This window comes from Cyprinodon variegatus, unplaced genomic scaffold (genome assembly GCF_000732505.1).
Source record: "Cyprinodon variegatus isolate N-32 unplaced genomic scaffold, C_variegatus-1.0 Scaffold190, whole genome shotgun sequence".
Classification (NCBI taxonomy): Eukaryota; Metazoa; Chordata; class Actinopteri; order Cyprinodontiformes; family Cyprinodontidae; genus Cyprinodon; species Cyprinodon variegatus.
The window spans coordinates 193,818-207,027 of record NW_015150643.1 but is presented as its reverse complement, the minus strand read 5'-3'; the positions used below and the strand labels follow the sequence as shown (position 1 = coordinate 207,027).

Below are 13,210 nucleotides of genomic sequence, written 5' to 3'. Positions count from 1 at the left end.
GGCATCAATCCTAGTTTTTTTTTTAGTTATTATTGGTTTGCTCCCCCTCCCGTCTGCTCCCGTTAATGTTTAATCCTGTCACCAATCCTCCAATCACGTGATCGTTACTAATACTGACTAAATGTCAGTCTCTAGTCTGCAGTAGTGGATTTCAAACTCACAACCTCAGGATTCCAAGCCCTATACCCTAACTACTAGACCCGCACTCCCTCAAATAGCGTAACGGCTCAAATTTAAAGTCAAATTTGGAAGAAAGTGAGAAGAGTGGTGGGATCAGCGGAGAAGATCATCTGGGCTCCTCTTCCTTCAGTTAAAGACATTTCATCCCAGCGCAGCGTGTCCCGAGCCCGTGACATCATCAATGACTCTTCGCACCCCCACCATGGACTGTTCTCCCTGCTGCCCTCTGGGAAGAGATTTCTGCTGCAGGTCCAGCAGGTTCTGCAACAGCTTTTTTCCCACAGCCATGTGACATCTGAACTGCTGAAAAACTCTAAATCGAGTCACAAATCAAGACTTTGGATCACACACTGCAATAAATTTAAACCTAAATAAGTAATATTTTCTGAAAATAAGTAAATTTTTTCTTGAATTGAGGAGGTAAGTGAGACACTTTGCTAATGGAACAAGACAATTTACATTTTTAATGAGAAAAAGCAAATGCATTTTCATATTTCAAGTCCATATGATCTAATAATCTTATTTAAAGAGTAAAGATAGTAATTCCACTGGCAAGTGATCCTATTTACCATTTCAAATTAAGATTAAATACACTTTATGTAAGAAAGGTTTTTCTTATTTCTAGACCATTTTTGCACTGCACAGACAATGTCTGTGGAATTAGGAAGCTGAGGCAAATTTTGCAAAAACATAGATTTATTTTACGTCCGAGAATAGCTCTGACTGGGGCAAGTCCAGCACACACATTTATACCTTACAAAATCCCAACACAACCACCCAACAGCTTTTGCAACTTTTGCACAGCACTGTGAGAGTAACTTTCTTTTGCNAACCCACTCTTCAAAAATTGTCCAATTTGACGAGCTTGTAGAATTTAAAATGGCTCAATTTATGTTCAAAGTATCTAAAAAGTTGTTACCTGAGCACATACAGAGCATGTTTTCTGAAAGAGAAGTGGGGTATAATTTAAGGGGTTACTCAAACTGAAAGATGCGCAAGTTGCGAACAACTAGAAAAAGCTTCTGTATTTCAATTAAAGGTGTAAAGTTATGGAACAACTTAAATGAAGATTTAAAACAAAGCAATAGTTTAATACAATTCAAAAGAAAATATAAGGAGGTCATTTTCAATAGAGATAGACATATGAGTGAGAGAAAGCAAAAATGTGTGTATTGAAGATAACAGCTTGGTGTAAGGGTTTGGAAAGACAAACCAGCATAAAAAGGGAAATGTTTAGGTAAATATTAGTAACTGCTGACTGCCACTTTGACTTTCACTTGACTTTGATTTTTTTAATAACAGTAGGACTGTAAGTTTTCAAGTATTTAGGGGGTAGGAGACAATAAGTTTTCACTTCTTCCTACCCCATTTTGAGCACGATATGTTACTTTGAAACAAATATCTGTATTTTTCTCTTCTTTTTTATGCACTTCTTGTTACTATGCACTATTTTATTTTTATATTTGTATCATGTTCGAATAAATTTCATTTCATTTCATTTCAAAACTTCGTCTTGCTAAGAGAGTCAGAATGGCAGTCTGTGGGGGTGGGTTTCAAACTCACAACCTTAGGATACCAAGCCCTATACCCTAACCACTAGACCCCCACTCCCTCGAATAGCTTAACGGCTCAAATTTAAAGTCAAATCTGGAAGAAAGTGAGAAGAGTGGTGAGAACAGCAGAGAAGATCATGGGGGCTCCTCTTCCCTCCATTAAAGACATTTCATCCCAGCGCTGCATGTCCTGAGCCCGTAACATCATCATTGACCCTTCACACCCCCAGCATGGACTGTTCTCCCTGCTGCCTTCTGGAAAGAGGCTTCTGCTGCAGGGCCAGCAGGTTCTACAACAGCTTTTTCGCCACCGCCATGCGACATCTGAACTGCTGAAAAACTCTAAATCGAGTCACAAAACAAGACTTTGGATCACACACTGCAATAAATTTAAACCTAAATAAGTAATATTTTCTGAAAATAAGTAAATTTTTTCTTGAATTGATGAGGTAAGTGAGACACTTTGCCAATGGAACAAGACAATTTACATTTAAAATGAGAAAAAAACAACTGCATTTTCATATTTCAAGTCCATATGATATAATAATGTTATTTAAAGAGTAAAGATACTAATTCCATTGGCAAATCATCCTATTTAACAAATCAAATTAAGATTAAATACACTTTATGTAGGAAATGTTTTTCTTATTTCTAGGCCATTTTTGCACTGCACAGACAATGTCTGTGGAGTTAGGAAGCTGAGGCAAATTTTGCGAAAACACAGATTTATTTTACGTCCGAGAATAACTCTGACTGGGGCAAGCCCAGCACACACATTTATACCTTACAAAATCCCAACACAACCACCCAACAGCTTTTGCAACTTTTGCACAGCACTGTGAGAGTAACTTTCTTTTGCAGTTAAGGACAGAGTAGTTCTTGTTTTAAGAATGCTTACCGGTATATTGGCTGTGCGTTAGGTTGACCCTTAATGGATTTTTCCATGTTAATCCATGTATGCATGAATGACTAATGGTGTAATAATATTTTAAGCTTCATATTAAAAAGATAAGACTGTTGTTTAAAGATGTTTCTGTAAGTTTGTGGTGCTGTAGGATGTCTTTGAGGAAGAATGGTATATTCAACATTAACAAAATGGCCACCAAAAAAATAGTAATTACAGGGAATGATTTACACATTGAATTTGTTGCTTTACGTTCACCTAATATTAATGTTTATATTTTAAAGGTACTTTTAAGGTAGGGTTGGCAACCGTTCCTTGAAATACGGAATTGTTCCGTATTTAGAAGTTAAATAAAGCATCCCGTGTTGAACTGATAAGGGACGCCATTTGTTCCGTATTTTCAGCAATAACTAAAAAAACAGTAATTTTGGTGGCACTTGCGCACAGAACAACTCTACTGTTCCGAGTGTGACCCATGCCTGCGTGTCCTGACTCTCTCTCCCTCCCTCTCGTAGCCAGAACTTAGAGTTCTACTGTTCTCGATTCACCTTCCCCTTATGACGTTGTCCGTCTAAAGCATTCTCCACTTGGTAATCTCTCTTCTTGGGTTGTTTGTCATGATTTCCTGGTGACAACACTCATGTTTAGTTCTAGTTCTACAAACTGTGCACCTTCAAATGCCAATTCGAAGCATCTATTGCAACATTATTCATTACAAGTGTCCAGCTGACCTGCTCAAATGCATTCTTATTTATTTAAACTATATACATTGCCATGGGTGTCTGAATATTTTAGCGTGCATAGCCATATTACTTTCTTTGTGGTACTGGAGCTTCTGTGCTGGTCTGAATTTCCATACATCCATCATGATCTTGGACAGTGGTTCTGAGACCTTGGGGGGCCACAGCATGTTGGCAGGAAAAGTATAGCACAACAAAGTGAGTCATTTAATAAACTGGGTGACTAACTAGCTTATTACAAGAAATACAAGCCACACTCAAAGAACAAAATAAAAGTACGGTTCTGTGTTGAGCTGAAACGGGACACAATTTGGTTAAAATGCAGGAAATTGCACCTAAGAAATACAAAATGTTCTGGGGGAGGACCCCCAGAGACAATGAAGTTTCTCTAGGATCCCCGCGTCCCTTCTTTTCATTTATGAAAGGTGTCAACCCTATTTTAAGGTATTGTTTTTTTAACCTTAAGAAATATATGGCAGGAACAGTAACCAATAAAGTGAAATAAATAGCACTAAAAAAATCTTTTTGTGCTAAAAAATATTATACATAATTATATATACATAATATAAATTATATTATTATTATTAATTAATATTAATAAAAATAATATTATTAAATTATTATTATTATTATTAAATCATATATATATATATAATATATATTATACTAATATATATTATATATAACGTTTCACAAAAAATCTGCAAGATTAATATTTTTCGTACATATTTTCGTTTATAATTTCCACGAAATAAAAATTGGTTCTCAGACAAACCATCTTGTGAGCAGCTTATGCAGCTGCAGAGCGGTAAGGAGGACTTTTGAGTTAAACGCATTGGAGTCTTGGCACCGCCCCTAAGCTACGAACTCCTATTTTCCTATTGGCTAACGCTGCCTCGTCGTTCAGAGTTTGTCCAATGAGCGCTCGAGCTTTTAGGATCGTGGGCGTGTACCTCCGCACTTCGTGTTGCTGTGTTTTCCGACGGTGGCACGGCTGGTAGTTGCACAGCTTATGCTAGTAAGTATCAGCAATACAATGCATCAAATGAGTCCCAGATATATTTGTTATATTTTATCAGAAAGTTACTTATTTTAAGATGTTTTCTTGAGGTATTTTCGCGTATTGGTGCGCCTGAGTCGTGTCTCTTTGCGGCTGTTCGGTAAGGCTAACTGCTATAGCTAACAGTGGTCGGAGATTCAATGGGGTCTCCTTCTGTTTCCTCGACCATTTTGGTGTCCCTTAATCAACACGACTAAATATAGCCTTAGATTTGATGTTTTAGATATTTGTAGATGCACATATATGGAAACGGAGAGTATCGGTTTAAAGGTTTGCTCGTTGAGGAGCATGCTTTTAGCTTTAAAACGGTCGGTGAACGTTTTTTTTCTTCGTATTTTTGGGGAGGTATGTGAACCAAAATAAGATGGCGTCTGTCTTTTAAATTCCTCCGACTGAAAATGTAGGTTTAGATTCGTATACGTTTTTCTTGTTATCTACCTTTTTTAGCCAATGTTGCAAATACTAGCTTGGTGGTTTTTTTTGCCTGTAGTTTTTCCTTTTTTTTGGTCCGTTCATTCAGTAGGCCAGAGGTGATGCTACGATTAGCAGACTAACTGAATAGAAGCGCGTGAGGCATGGGTGGGTTTTCACCTTATCTTTGAAAACAATGTATTCCACTGTTCTCCAGAACCTCTTTTTAAATAGATGAAAGTTTAATTATTACGGTCGTACTTAATGGAGTCAGTTGTATTTTGCTTGTTATAGTTTCACGCGACGAGTTTTTCCAAGTCTAGCAGTTTGATGCAAATAGGATTAGAATTTAAGAGATATTTTTAAACTTAAGGCTTTATCAATCTAATTTTACAATTCAGTTTACAATAAAACAAACGATTCTTCGCAGAATGTACAGAATTGTTTATAAAATAAAATAAAAATCGGGTAAATCTAGTCGTTTTTGTTGGACACAAACTTCAGCAAAATATATTGTGGTTATTTTTGGGTCGAGTGAAAGAATCTCGATGTGTTTTCTTTACAAAATGTACTTAATTATTAAAAGATGTTAAATTCTTCTTCTTTTTTTTATGATCTTTGCAGACTTTAATTCGACTGTAGCCACAAACCCAGCAATTCATTCTTATGTCTGAGATTTGATCAGATTGGGGACCTGGAGTTTCACTGACCACATCAGTTTTAATTATCTTTCAATGTCTTAACTAAATATGGTCAAATTTCACAAAGGTTTCAATAGAAACTGAATGGGAAAAGAATAGCATTATCTAACATGTATACTTTCAAAGGAATTGTAAGTAAATAAATTTAGAGCAAAGTCAGTCTGACATACTAAAATTACCAGGAATTTGACCTCTGACTTTAATAAACATTCCTCTGTTGATATTTACTGAGTTTAGTGTAAGTAAAACTGATTTTGAGCCAACTCAAATGTGTTCCTATATATTTTTAAATCATCAAATCAAGCAGCCAAAAGTCAGCAGTTAAAATCTTCCTCTTTCAAAGCTATTAATGAATCCTAAAACGATTCAAAAGTATTGAAGAAATCACATTTAAATGATAATTTTTCTGCCATCTTGATGATTCTACCCTTCTTGTTGTGTCTTTCCTCGCTTTGTGATGACTGTTGTTCTCCTCTCACAGAAACAAGCACCAGCCGCGTCTTTTCTCTCTCCACGACAACACTTTTAACCTTGTAAAGTCAACAGCTTCACCGCAATGAAAATGGTAAAGTTGCAATTTCTGTTCTGTTCTCTTACCATTAGCCAAATGCAATCATCTATTGGGAGAAAAACTAATAAGTTCCATTCTTTTTGTTTTAGAAATAAAGTAAATTGTGTTTTCATTGTTTATTTGCTGCCAACAGGTAGTCAATCTAACCTACCTTTAACTTCTTGTGCCCGTTGGCTTTAGATTGTCTAAGGCCACTTAATCCAGGGTTTAAAATAAAGTTAATTAATAAAAAGCATTTAAATTAAAATTAACCAGACCGTATAAATGCTTTGACCCAAATAATCCATGTTGCCCTCAAACTTGCTGCACGAAGTAGGATTAGTAAAATAACTGTTAAACAACTGTTCTCATGAGTTTATTTGGAAAACAGAAAAGCATACCATTAAAAGTAAAAACGGTAACAACATTCTATATATTTGTATTTGGATAAGTTAATGTGGTAATATGCTCTTAGTATTTGGGAAAATGTGATTAATTAGATGTTTTCACTGTAATTCACTTTCACATACTTGATCATCTGCTGAACATTAGTGCTAGCTGGTTTCTGCTTGTTCTTTTTAAAGGATCTCTTGAATATTTCATGGTATATTTTAACCGTGCCTGTTTTCCAACCCCAGCCACCTCCACCGCGTCACAGAGCGATGCGTGTCTTCATGAACGGGGACCGCCACGTCATGGCCAAACATTCGGCCATCTATCCAACCCAGGAGGAGCTGGAAAGTGTCCAGAACATGGTGTCCCACACGGAGCGCGCTCTCAAAGCTGTTTCTGATTGGCTGGATAAAGAGGAAAAGGGAACTACTAAGTCTGAATTTGAAGGCACAGAAGCTGACAAAGACAGGTGAGGAAATATTTGGTGTTTTCCTCCTGGTTACTGGATGAGAACAACATAATCAGCTAACTTGTTTCATCTGCTTTGGATTCCAAAAGTGAGCAGAAGGATCAGGCCACTCGTACTCTGCGTGGTGTGATGAGGGTGGGCCTGGTGGCTAAAGGTTTGCTGCTAAAAGGAGATCTGGACCTAGAGCTGGTTCTTCTCTGTAAGGACAAGCCTACCATCGGTCTGCTGGAGCGAGTGTCTGATAACCTTATTGCACAGATACAGGTACGAAGGGGAATAAAGGCTGGGACGTTCTGGATAGTTTTTTTTTTGTTTTTGTTTTTTCATGCTTTCTGTCAGAACATGGTTGTTCTTTGTTTATAGCAGAGTCAGGCTGGACCATGTTCTGTCTTTGTTGGACATACGCAACAGTTTGATAGGAATTAGGCAAAGTTAAAACTTTCAATTGTATAGCAAACTGGCCCGGTTCGTCCCTATAGAGCGGAGGTCACAGATTAGCGGTCCGAACCAGGGCCCAGCTGCTGGTTAATCCGGACCCAACCTGATTTAAAACATTTATAAGTTACTGCATGTTGTCCGACAACAGTGTCTAACTTCTCTTCCACTGCTTCTCCTGTTAATATGATAAAGCCCTCCCGAGGCGTCCGAAACCCGGCTGTATGTGATACAAATTAGCCAGTGAGCTGCTGTCACTCTGGGTTGCTGCTGCTAGCTACTTTTAGACACAGCCAAAAAAATCTGTGGCAAGCCGGGTCATGGGAAAGAAGGAGAATAGACAATGAGAAAAAAATGAAAAATTGTGTACTGCTGGAATAACTGTAGTGAACTGGTGACAGAAAAGTGAAATGGTGTGCTCAAAGTTGACGCTGCACATTTTGAGTATGTCAATTCAGAACCAGGTCGTCTGCGTGTGTTGCAGTTAACACAGATGTGACCCAACCCCTTCCGCAGACACTCTGGTGCACCTCTCCAAGATTGTAGGTGACCGCAGACAGGAGGCTTCTGATTGGTCAAATCTGCATCCGCTCTACACTATGCGTATATACTGTTTGGTACCTTACCAGCTTTTTTTTTTTTTTTTTTTGTATGACCACCATTGTGGAAAACGATTCGTGAGGTTGGACCAGCTAGAAGGGCAAAGTACGCGAGAACGCTGGGACCCTTTTTCCACCTGGATCCCCGCTCTTTTTGGCTCTCATGTCCCTCTGTTGTTGCACAAACTTTCCCCCACTTCCTCGCCTACTCTGCCTTATCTAGACCCAGAGCTAGTTTCTGATTGTCCCTCTTGCGTTGTGGCGTGGAATAACACAGCGCAGACCACACTTCAATATTGAGCATAACTCAAAAATATCTGCAACAAGCTCACTGAAATGCACTGCTGCGGGAAGGATAACCAGCCCTGACGTCTCTCTAAGCTTTATATCAACTTAAACTCTGGATCCTCCTAGATTTTTCCTTTTTAAGGAGATTTGATAAACATTCGGATGTCACCTGTTGAATCTGATTTATTTTTATACTTGGTATGTTTCTGTGTCCAAAGTATTTATATCAAACCTCATTATACTAATTTCTCCTTCCCAGGCAATAACAGAAGATAAATATATAGTAACGCAGAATATCAGTGATGCCAGCATCATTATCCAGAACACAAAGGAGCCCCCCCTCACGCTCACTATTCACCTCACATCCCCTCTGGTCCGTGAAGAGATAGAGAAGGCTACTGCCGGAGGTAAGCGTCCCAAATAACGACTCTCTCTCTCCCTTTATTAGTGGTAACCTACTTCCAGCTGGGAGGCCAGGCAGACATCAAGGCTAGATAGATATTGTTTATTGGGCCTTCAATGGAGCTAGGGGACAAGAAGACCTTCAGATAAAGAAACAGCGCTATGTTTATAGCTCTCTAGACTCTCTCGTAGTTCCATGTGATGTAATTGTACATTTTTGATGGCCCAATATACAGTAAAGGGCAGGTAGTGTAATTATTGTTGAAGACATGGTTTCTGTTCCCCTTTAAAGATCCAGGTAACAATGAAATGAAGGCTTACTGAGAATTAACCCAAATACAAAACCACTGAGACCACTGTGTTTGCATGTGTTTTTATCATTGATGATGAACGGTTCGCATTGCAGCAAAAATGAGAAGCAAAAAGCCCAAACTCTTTGTTTGACCTCCCCCTCCCCACCCACAGTGGGCTGTTAACCGCCTCCGGTTGTTTCAGCAGGAAAGGTCCAAGGTTACAGATGATGACAAGGGGAGCAGGAAATTGGCAACCATGTCAGCTGGTGTAGCCGTCCCAGCGATCCTTTGAAATTTGAGTGATTAGATTAAATGATTGGGGTTGAGTCAGGTCTTTATGTTCTCGTTTCTCTAACAGAGAGGACGGTAGCCTTGACTTTATCTGTAGCCCTGCACTGACAGCGATGCCCCGTTTGGGCCTTCGTCCATCAGCCATCAGTTTTGCTGCAGTGTGGACTTGTTTTGATACCCACTTATTGTGCATTTGATCATTTCTGCCTGTGGTTCCAATTCTGATTCTCTCTGTCAAGCCTTCTAGTTTGTCAATTTTTAGGGACGCTGGACCTTTGACCAACTGGCCGCTCTCTGTCTCGGAAGGGGCAAAGTGCAGTGTACCCAGTATAGGGGCAAAGGGGAGGGGTTCCACCTCCTGTTAACGTGGGGGGGAGAGGGGAGTGTCTGTTTGAGCTGAAAAACTGTGGAGACAACCTCCCATTTGATACTTTTATTTTTTAAGTGTTTGTGTTTTTTACAGAGGTTATGACTTACGACACAACCCGAGTAAACCGGGTTTCTAGTAGAGATGCATCGATCAGAAGTTCTGCAGCCAGTTTTGGAAATCTACAACCTTCCATAAGGGTTTATAACTAACTGTAAAATGCTTTTATCTTAAATAAAGAAAAAAAAGCATTTTTGTAACATTCAATTCAGTTTATATTGCGCCAATTCACAACACGTCATCTTAAGGTACAATTGAATCAGATCATTGAGTCAGATTGGTTCAAAGATTTCCATCTAAGGAAAACACAATGATTGAATCAACTCTTTGACTTGAAAGCAATCCGTCACACTGAGCATGCATGCAGAGTGGGGAGGGGGACGAACCTCCTGCAGAATCGGGTTCAGTGTGAGCGGCGGTAAGGTAACTGGCGTGGCAGCAGTGCAGAGGTTAAGCAAACGACCCATGTACAGAGGCTTTGTCCTCAACACGACTGCCACAGGTTCGAGTCCTGGCCTTGTTTACTTTGCCACATCTCTTTCCACCTCTCTATAATCCCTCTTCCTATCTGCATACTTTCAGGAAATACAAAAATCAAGGCCATGCGAGCCTAAAAAATATCATCTTTAGATAATATAACGGTAAAGTAGTCCCACAGCTTAGGAGACGAGTTCTGAAACGGTGACATGGAGCACATATTTAGTCACAGTAAAAGCTGAGTCCATGGCTGTGTCTATTAGAAAAACAGGACTAAGCACTGAAAATAATCTATAATCATCTATAATCCGAGATGTTAACAGCAGCAGCCCAGCTGATTATTCTCTCCACGATCTCAGCTAAACGGGTTAATCTTTAGATATGGTAAAAGTTTTTTTTTTGTCCAACAAAACCCAGTGTAATCTAATCTTTTAAAAGGCTCTGGGTGGCTGTATTGTGTTTAGAGTTAGGCTACAGCAGTTGGCACCACACAGCTCTGCTAACGAAAAAGAGTCAACAAGTATCTTGAGGCAGGTTTGCATGAACAGGTACAAAAAAAGCTTTTATGATCGTGAGCCTCATACACCGCTCAGTGGGAAAGTGCTTCTATCCAGGAGCAGCTATTCGTATCCAACTGTTTAAACATGACATCCAGCCGCTTCCTCTCTGCACTGATTGGTGTCCTGTGAGTGGAAACAAAACAGCGCTACTAGATCATCAAACTCGCCTTCATGTCTAAACCGACATATTTTCCTTAGTCGTTTAATGGCCTCATATACCATCTTATTTTTTAAAGCCGTGGGAAAATATCTGATTAATTGATCTAGGAATATTTAGGCATTAATATGAAGGCAAAAATATTAGACAGCATGCCTTCGTTCTCTAAAACCTGCTTTTTGCAAGCTAGCCTCCTCCTGTTGTGGCGTTCTTGATGAAAAGCCTCATAGCATCCCTATGAGGAGGGGAAAAAAAGAAAATCCGATTCTGGCCGCCGGAGAATTCTTTGATGCATCTCTATTTTACAGGTGTCCCTTTGTGTGTATGTGTGCGTGAGAGGGAGAGAAAGCGGGGGCAGGCTGTATGATATTAACTGGGAGGTTGAAAGCTTTGGGTGGTTCTCCAGTGGAGGGATCCCCTCCCCTTCCCCTTTCCTGCCTGTGGTTTGGGAAGGCTGCCTGTGTTCCCCCTGGCCGGCTGACAGAACTCCCCTTGGTCAAACTGTACCTTGTCTTCTTATTCCACCTGCCAATAGAAACGCTTTCAGTCATCGAGCCTCCGGATGTTCTGGACAGGCAGAAATGCCTAACTGCCTTGGCATCTCTACGCCACGCTAAGTGGTTCCAGGTTTGAACCTTGTCTTTATTTGTCTCTAAAACAGATGTAGCTTTGAGTTTTTTTGTTTTATGCTCTTTATTCTTTTATTTCCCTCTTTTGAGGCGTACTTCCTGTAGTATAATTTTAATGACTTGGGTGTTTGTTTCTTAGGATATATGTGTGTCATCACACGCTTCAGTTGCTTTGTTCACTTTACAGGTTCTCTGTCAGTAAAATTGATTCGAAGGAAATTTTGCTGCTTTTAGCTCTTAAGTTTCACTACCTTCCTCATTTAGCGAAGCTTTTGTTTTGACTCAAATCAACAGAATCTGGAACTAATAGCCACGCATCCAGGTGCAATATTTCTCTCTCATTGTTGCTGTGAATGAGTTGTTTTTGTTTTCATAAACGAAATACGCAAGCTACTTTTAGAGCACTTTGTTGCTGCCCCACGTGGTAACGTAAGGCCAACTGTTTGTGGTTAACCGTGTTTTATTACTCGTAGTACTTTGCCTGCGTCAGCTTTGGCTTTTCTGTAACAATCCGTGCTCCATCTCAGCAGCTTCTAAGTGTGAAGTATGTGGCCCTCAACCTCCCTTCTCTGCTCTCCTGGCTGCTTTTCGTTAGTTTGTGCCACAAAACCAACAGGAATATTGCACCTTGAGTCATTTCTGAGTTTTTTTCCCTCTAACTCACCCATGCCTCCCCCTCACAGTGACGCCACATGTATGCACAGCTTTTTGTAATGGTTCACTTGATTCTTACACTAGCCTAAGAGAGTTTGAGGTGTTTTTATTCACTTCTTTCCTTCTGATCCTTCTTAGATGCATGTTTTGTGTTTTTTGAAGCAGTAGTTTAAACCTGATAGCCTCAGCACCAGTTATTTGTATGTATGGTTGTTGCTAAACCAGTTCATGATCTTAAGATCTTCTTGTAAAGTGATCCTTAAACATCCGGGGATATTTTCCACAGTGACAAAGCTAAGCTGAAATAGTCTGTGGCTCCATTTTTCTATATTTACCTTTTAATGTCGGTGGTGTTCTTGCTTGTCCCACATAGCGGTCTCTTCTTGACTAAGACTTGTCTTCCTACCATCTTGCCCCACCCCCTCCCGACTCCTGCTTGTGTTTCCAGGCCAGAGCCAACGGACTGCGCTCGTGCGTCATCGTCATCCGGATCCTAAGGGACCTGTGCACCCGGGTCCCTACATGGGCCCCGCTCCGTGGCTGGGTAAGTTCGCAAACCGAGTGTTTATACTTGCCATAATAAAAACTGTTACTCTAAGCAAGGGCCGAACATTTTCGGCAAAAATCTAATTTGCGAATAATTTCAACCAATATTGCGCTAAGCTGATTTTTTTACTCCAGGTTTTCAGTTTTTCCATGACATTGAAAGCCTGCTTGTGCAAATCTAGCGCTGCAGGACTTTGCTGTAACACTTTTAGGAAAAGGTTTTTCCACAGAAGTCACAGATTAGCGGACCGCTGTGCGGATCCAGACCCACATTCTGGTTAATCCGGTGTAGGTACCAGATTGACTCGGGCTGCCAGATTGACTCGGGGGCCTGCGCCTTTTGAGACGTCACAATACATAATTGTTTTAACGTTTGCACAATTGCGCAAAACATTTTGATTGGTCTGGACAGCTTACTAAAGTAATTATAGCGGGGTGTAGGTTTTATTCGAAAGCGGGATTGCGGTTTGTAAAATTTTACGAAGAAATTC

At 39.9% G+C, this 13,210-nt stretch overlaps 1 protein-coding gene across 5 annotated transcripts in view; it reads left to right on the top strand.

The window, feature by feature from the left end:
- Positions 1-4,328: 4,328 nt before the first annotated feature.
- Positions 4,329-13,210, top strand: part of ilf3 (interleukin enhancer binding factor 3) — a 19,249-nt gene continuing 10,367 nt past the window's right edge. For 4 of the 5 annotated variants that reach the window (XM_015379366.1, XM_015379368.1, XM_015379369.1 and 1 more), the window contains exons 1-7: positions 4,329-4,395; positions 6,031-6,114; positions 6,738-6,961; positions 7,051-7,225; positions 8,543-8,690; positions 11,426-11,517; positions 12,622-12,717. In XM_015379366.1, the coding sequence (XP_015234852.1) occupies positions 6,106-6,114; positions 6,738-6,961; positions 7,051-7,225; positions 8,543-8,690; positions 11,426-11,517; positions 12,622-12,717 (744 nt within the window). In that variant the 5' untranslated portion in view covers positions 4,329-4,395; positions 6,031-6,105. Of the gene's footprint in view, positions 4,396-4,518; positions 4,538-6,030; positions 6,115-6,737; positions 6,962-7,050; positions 7,226-8,542; positions 8,691-11,425; positions 11,518-12,621; positions 12,718-13,210 lie in introns of those variants that run through there. The other variant, XM_015379367.1, reaches the window with a different exon arrangement.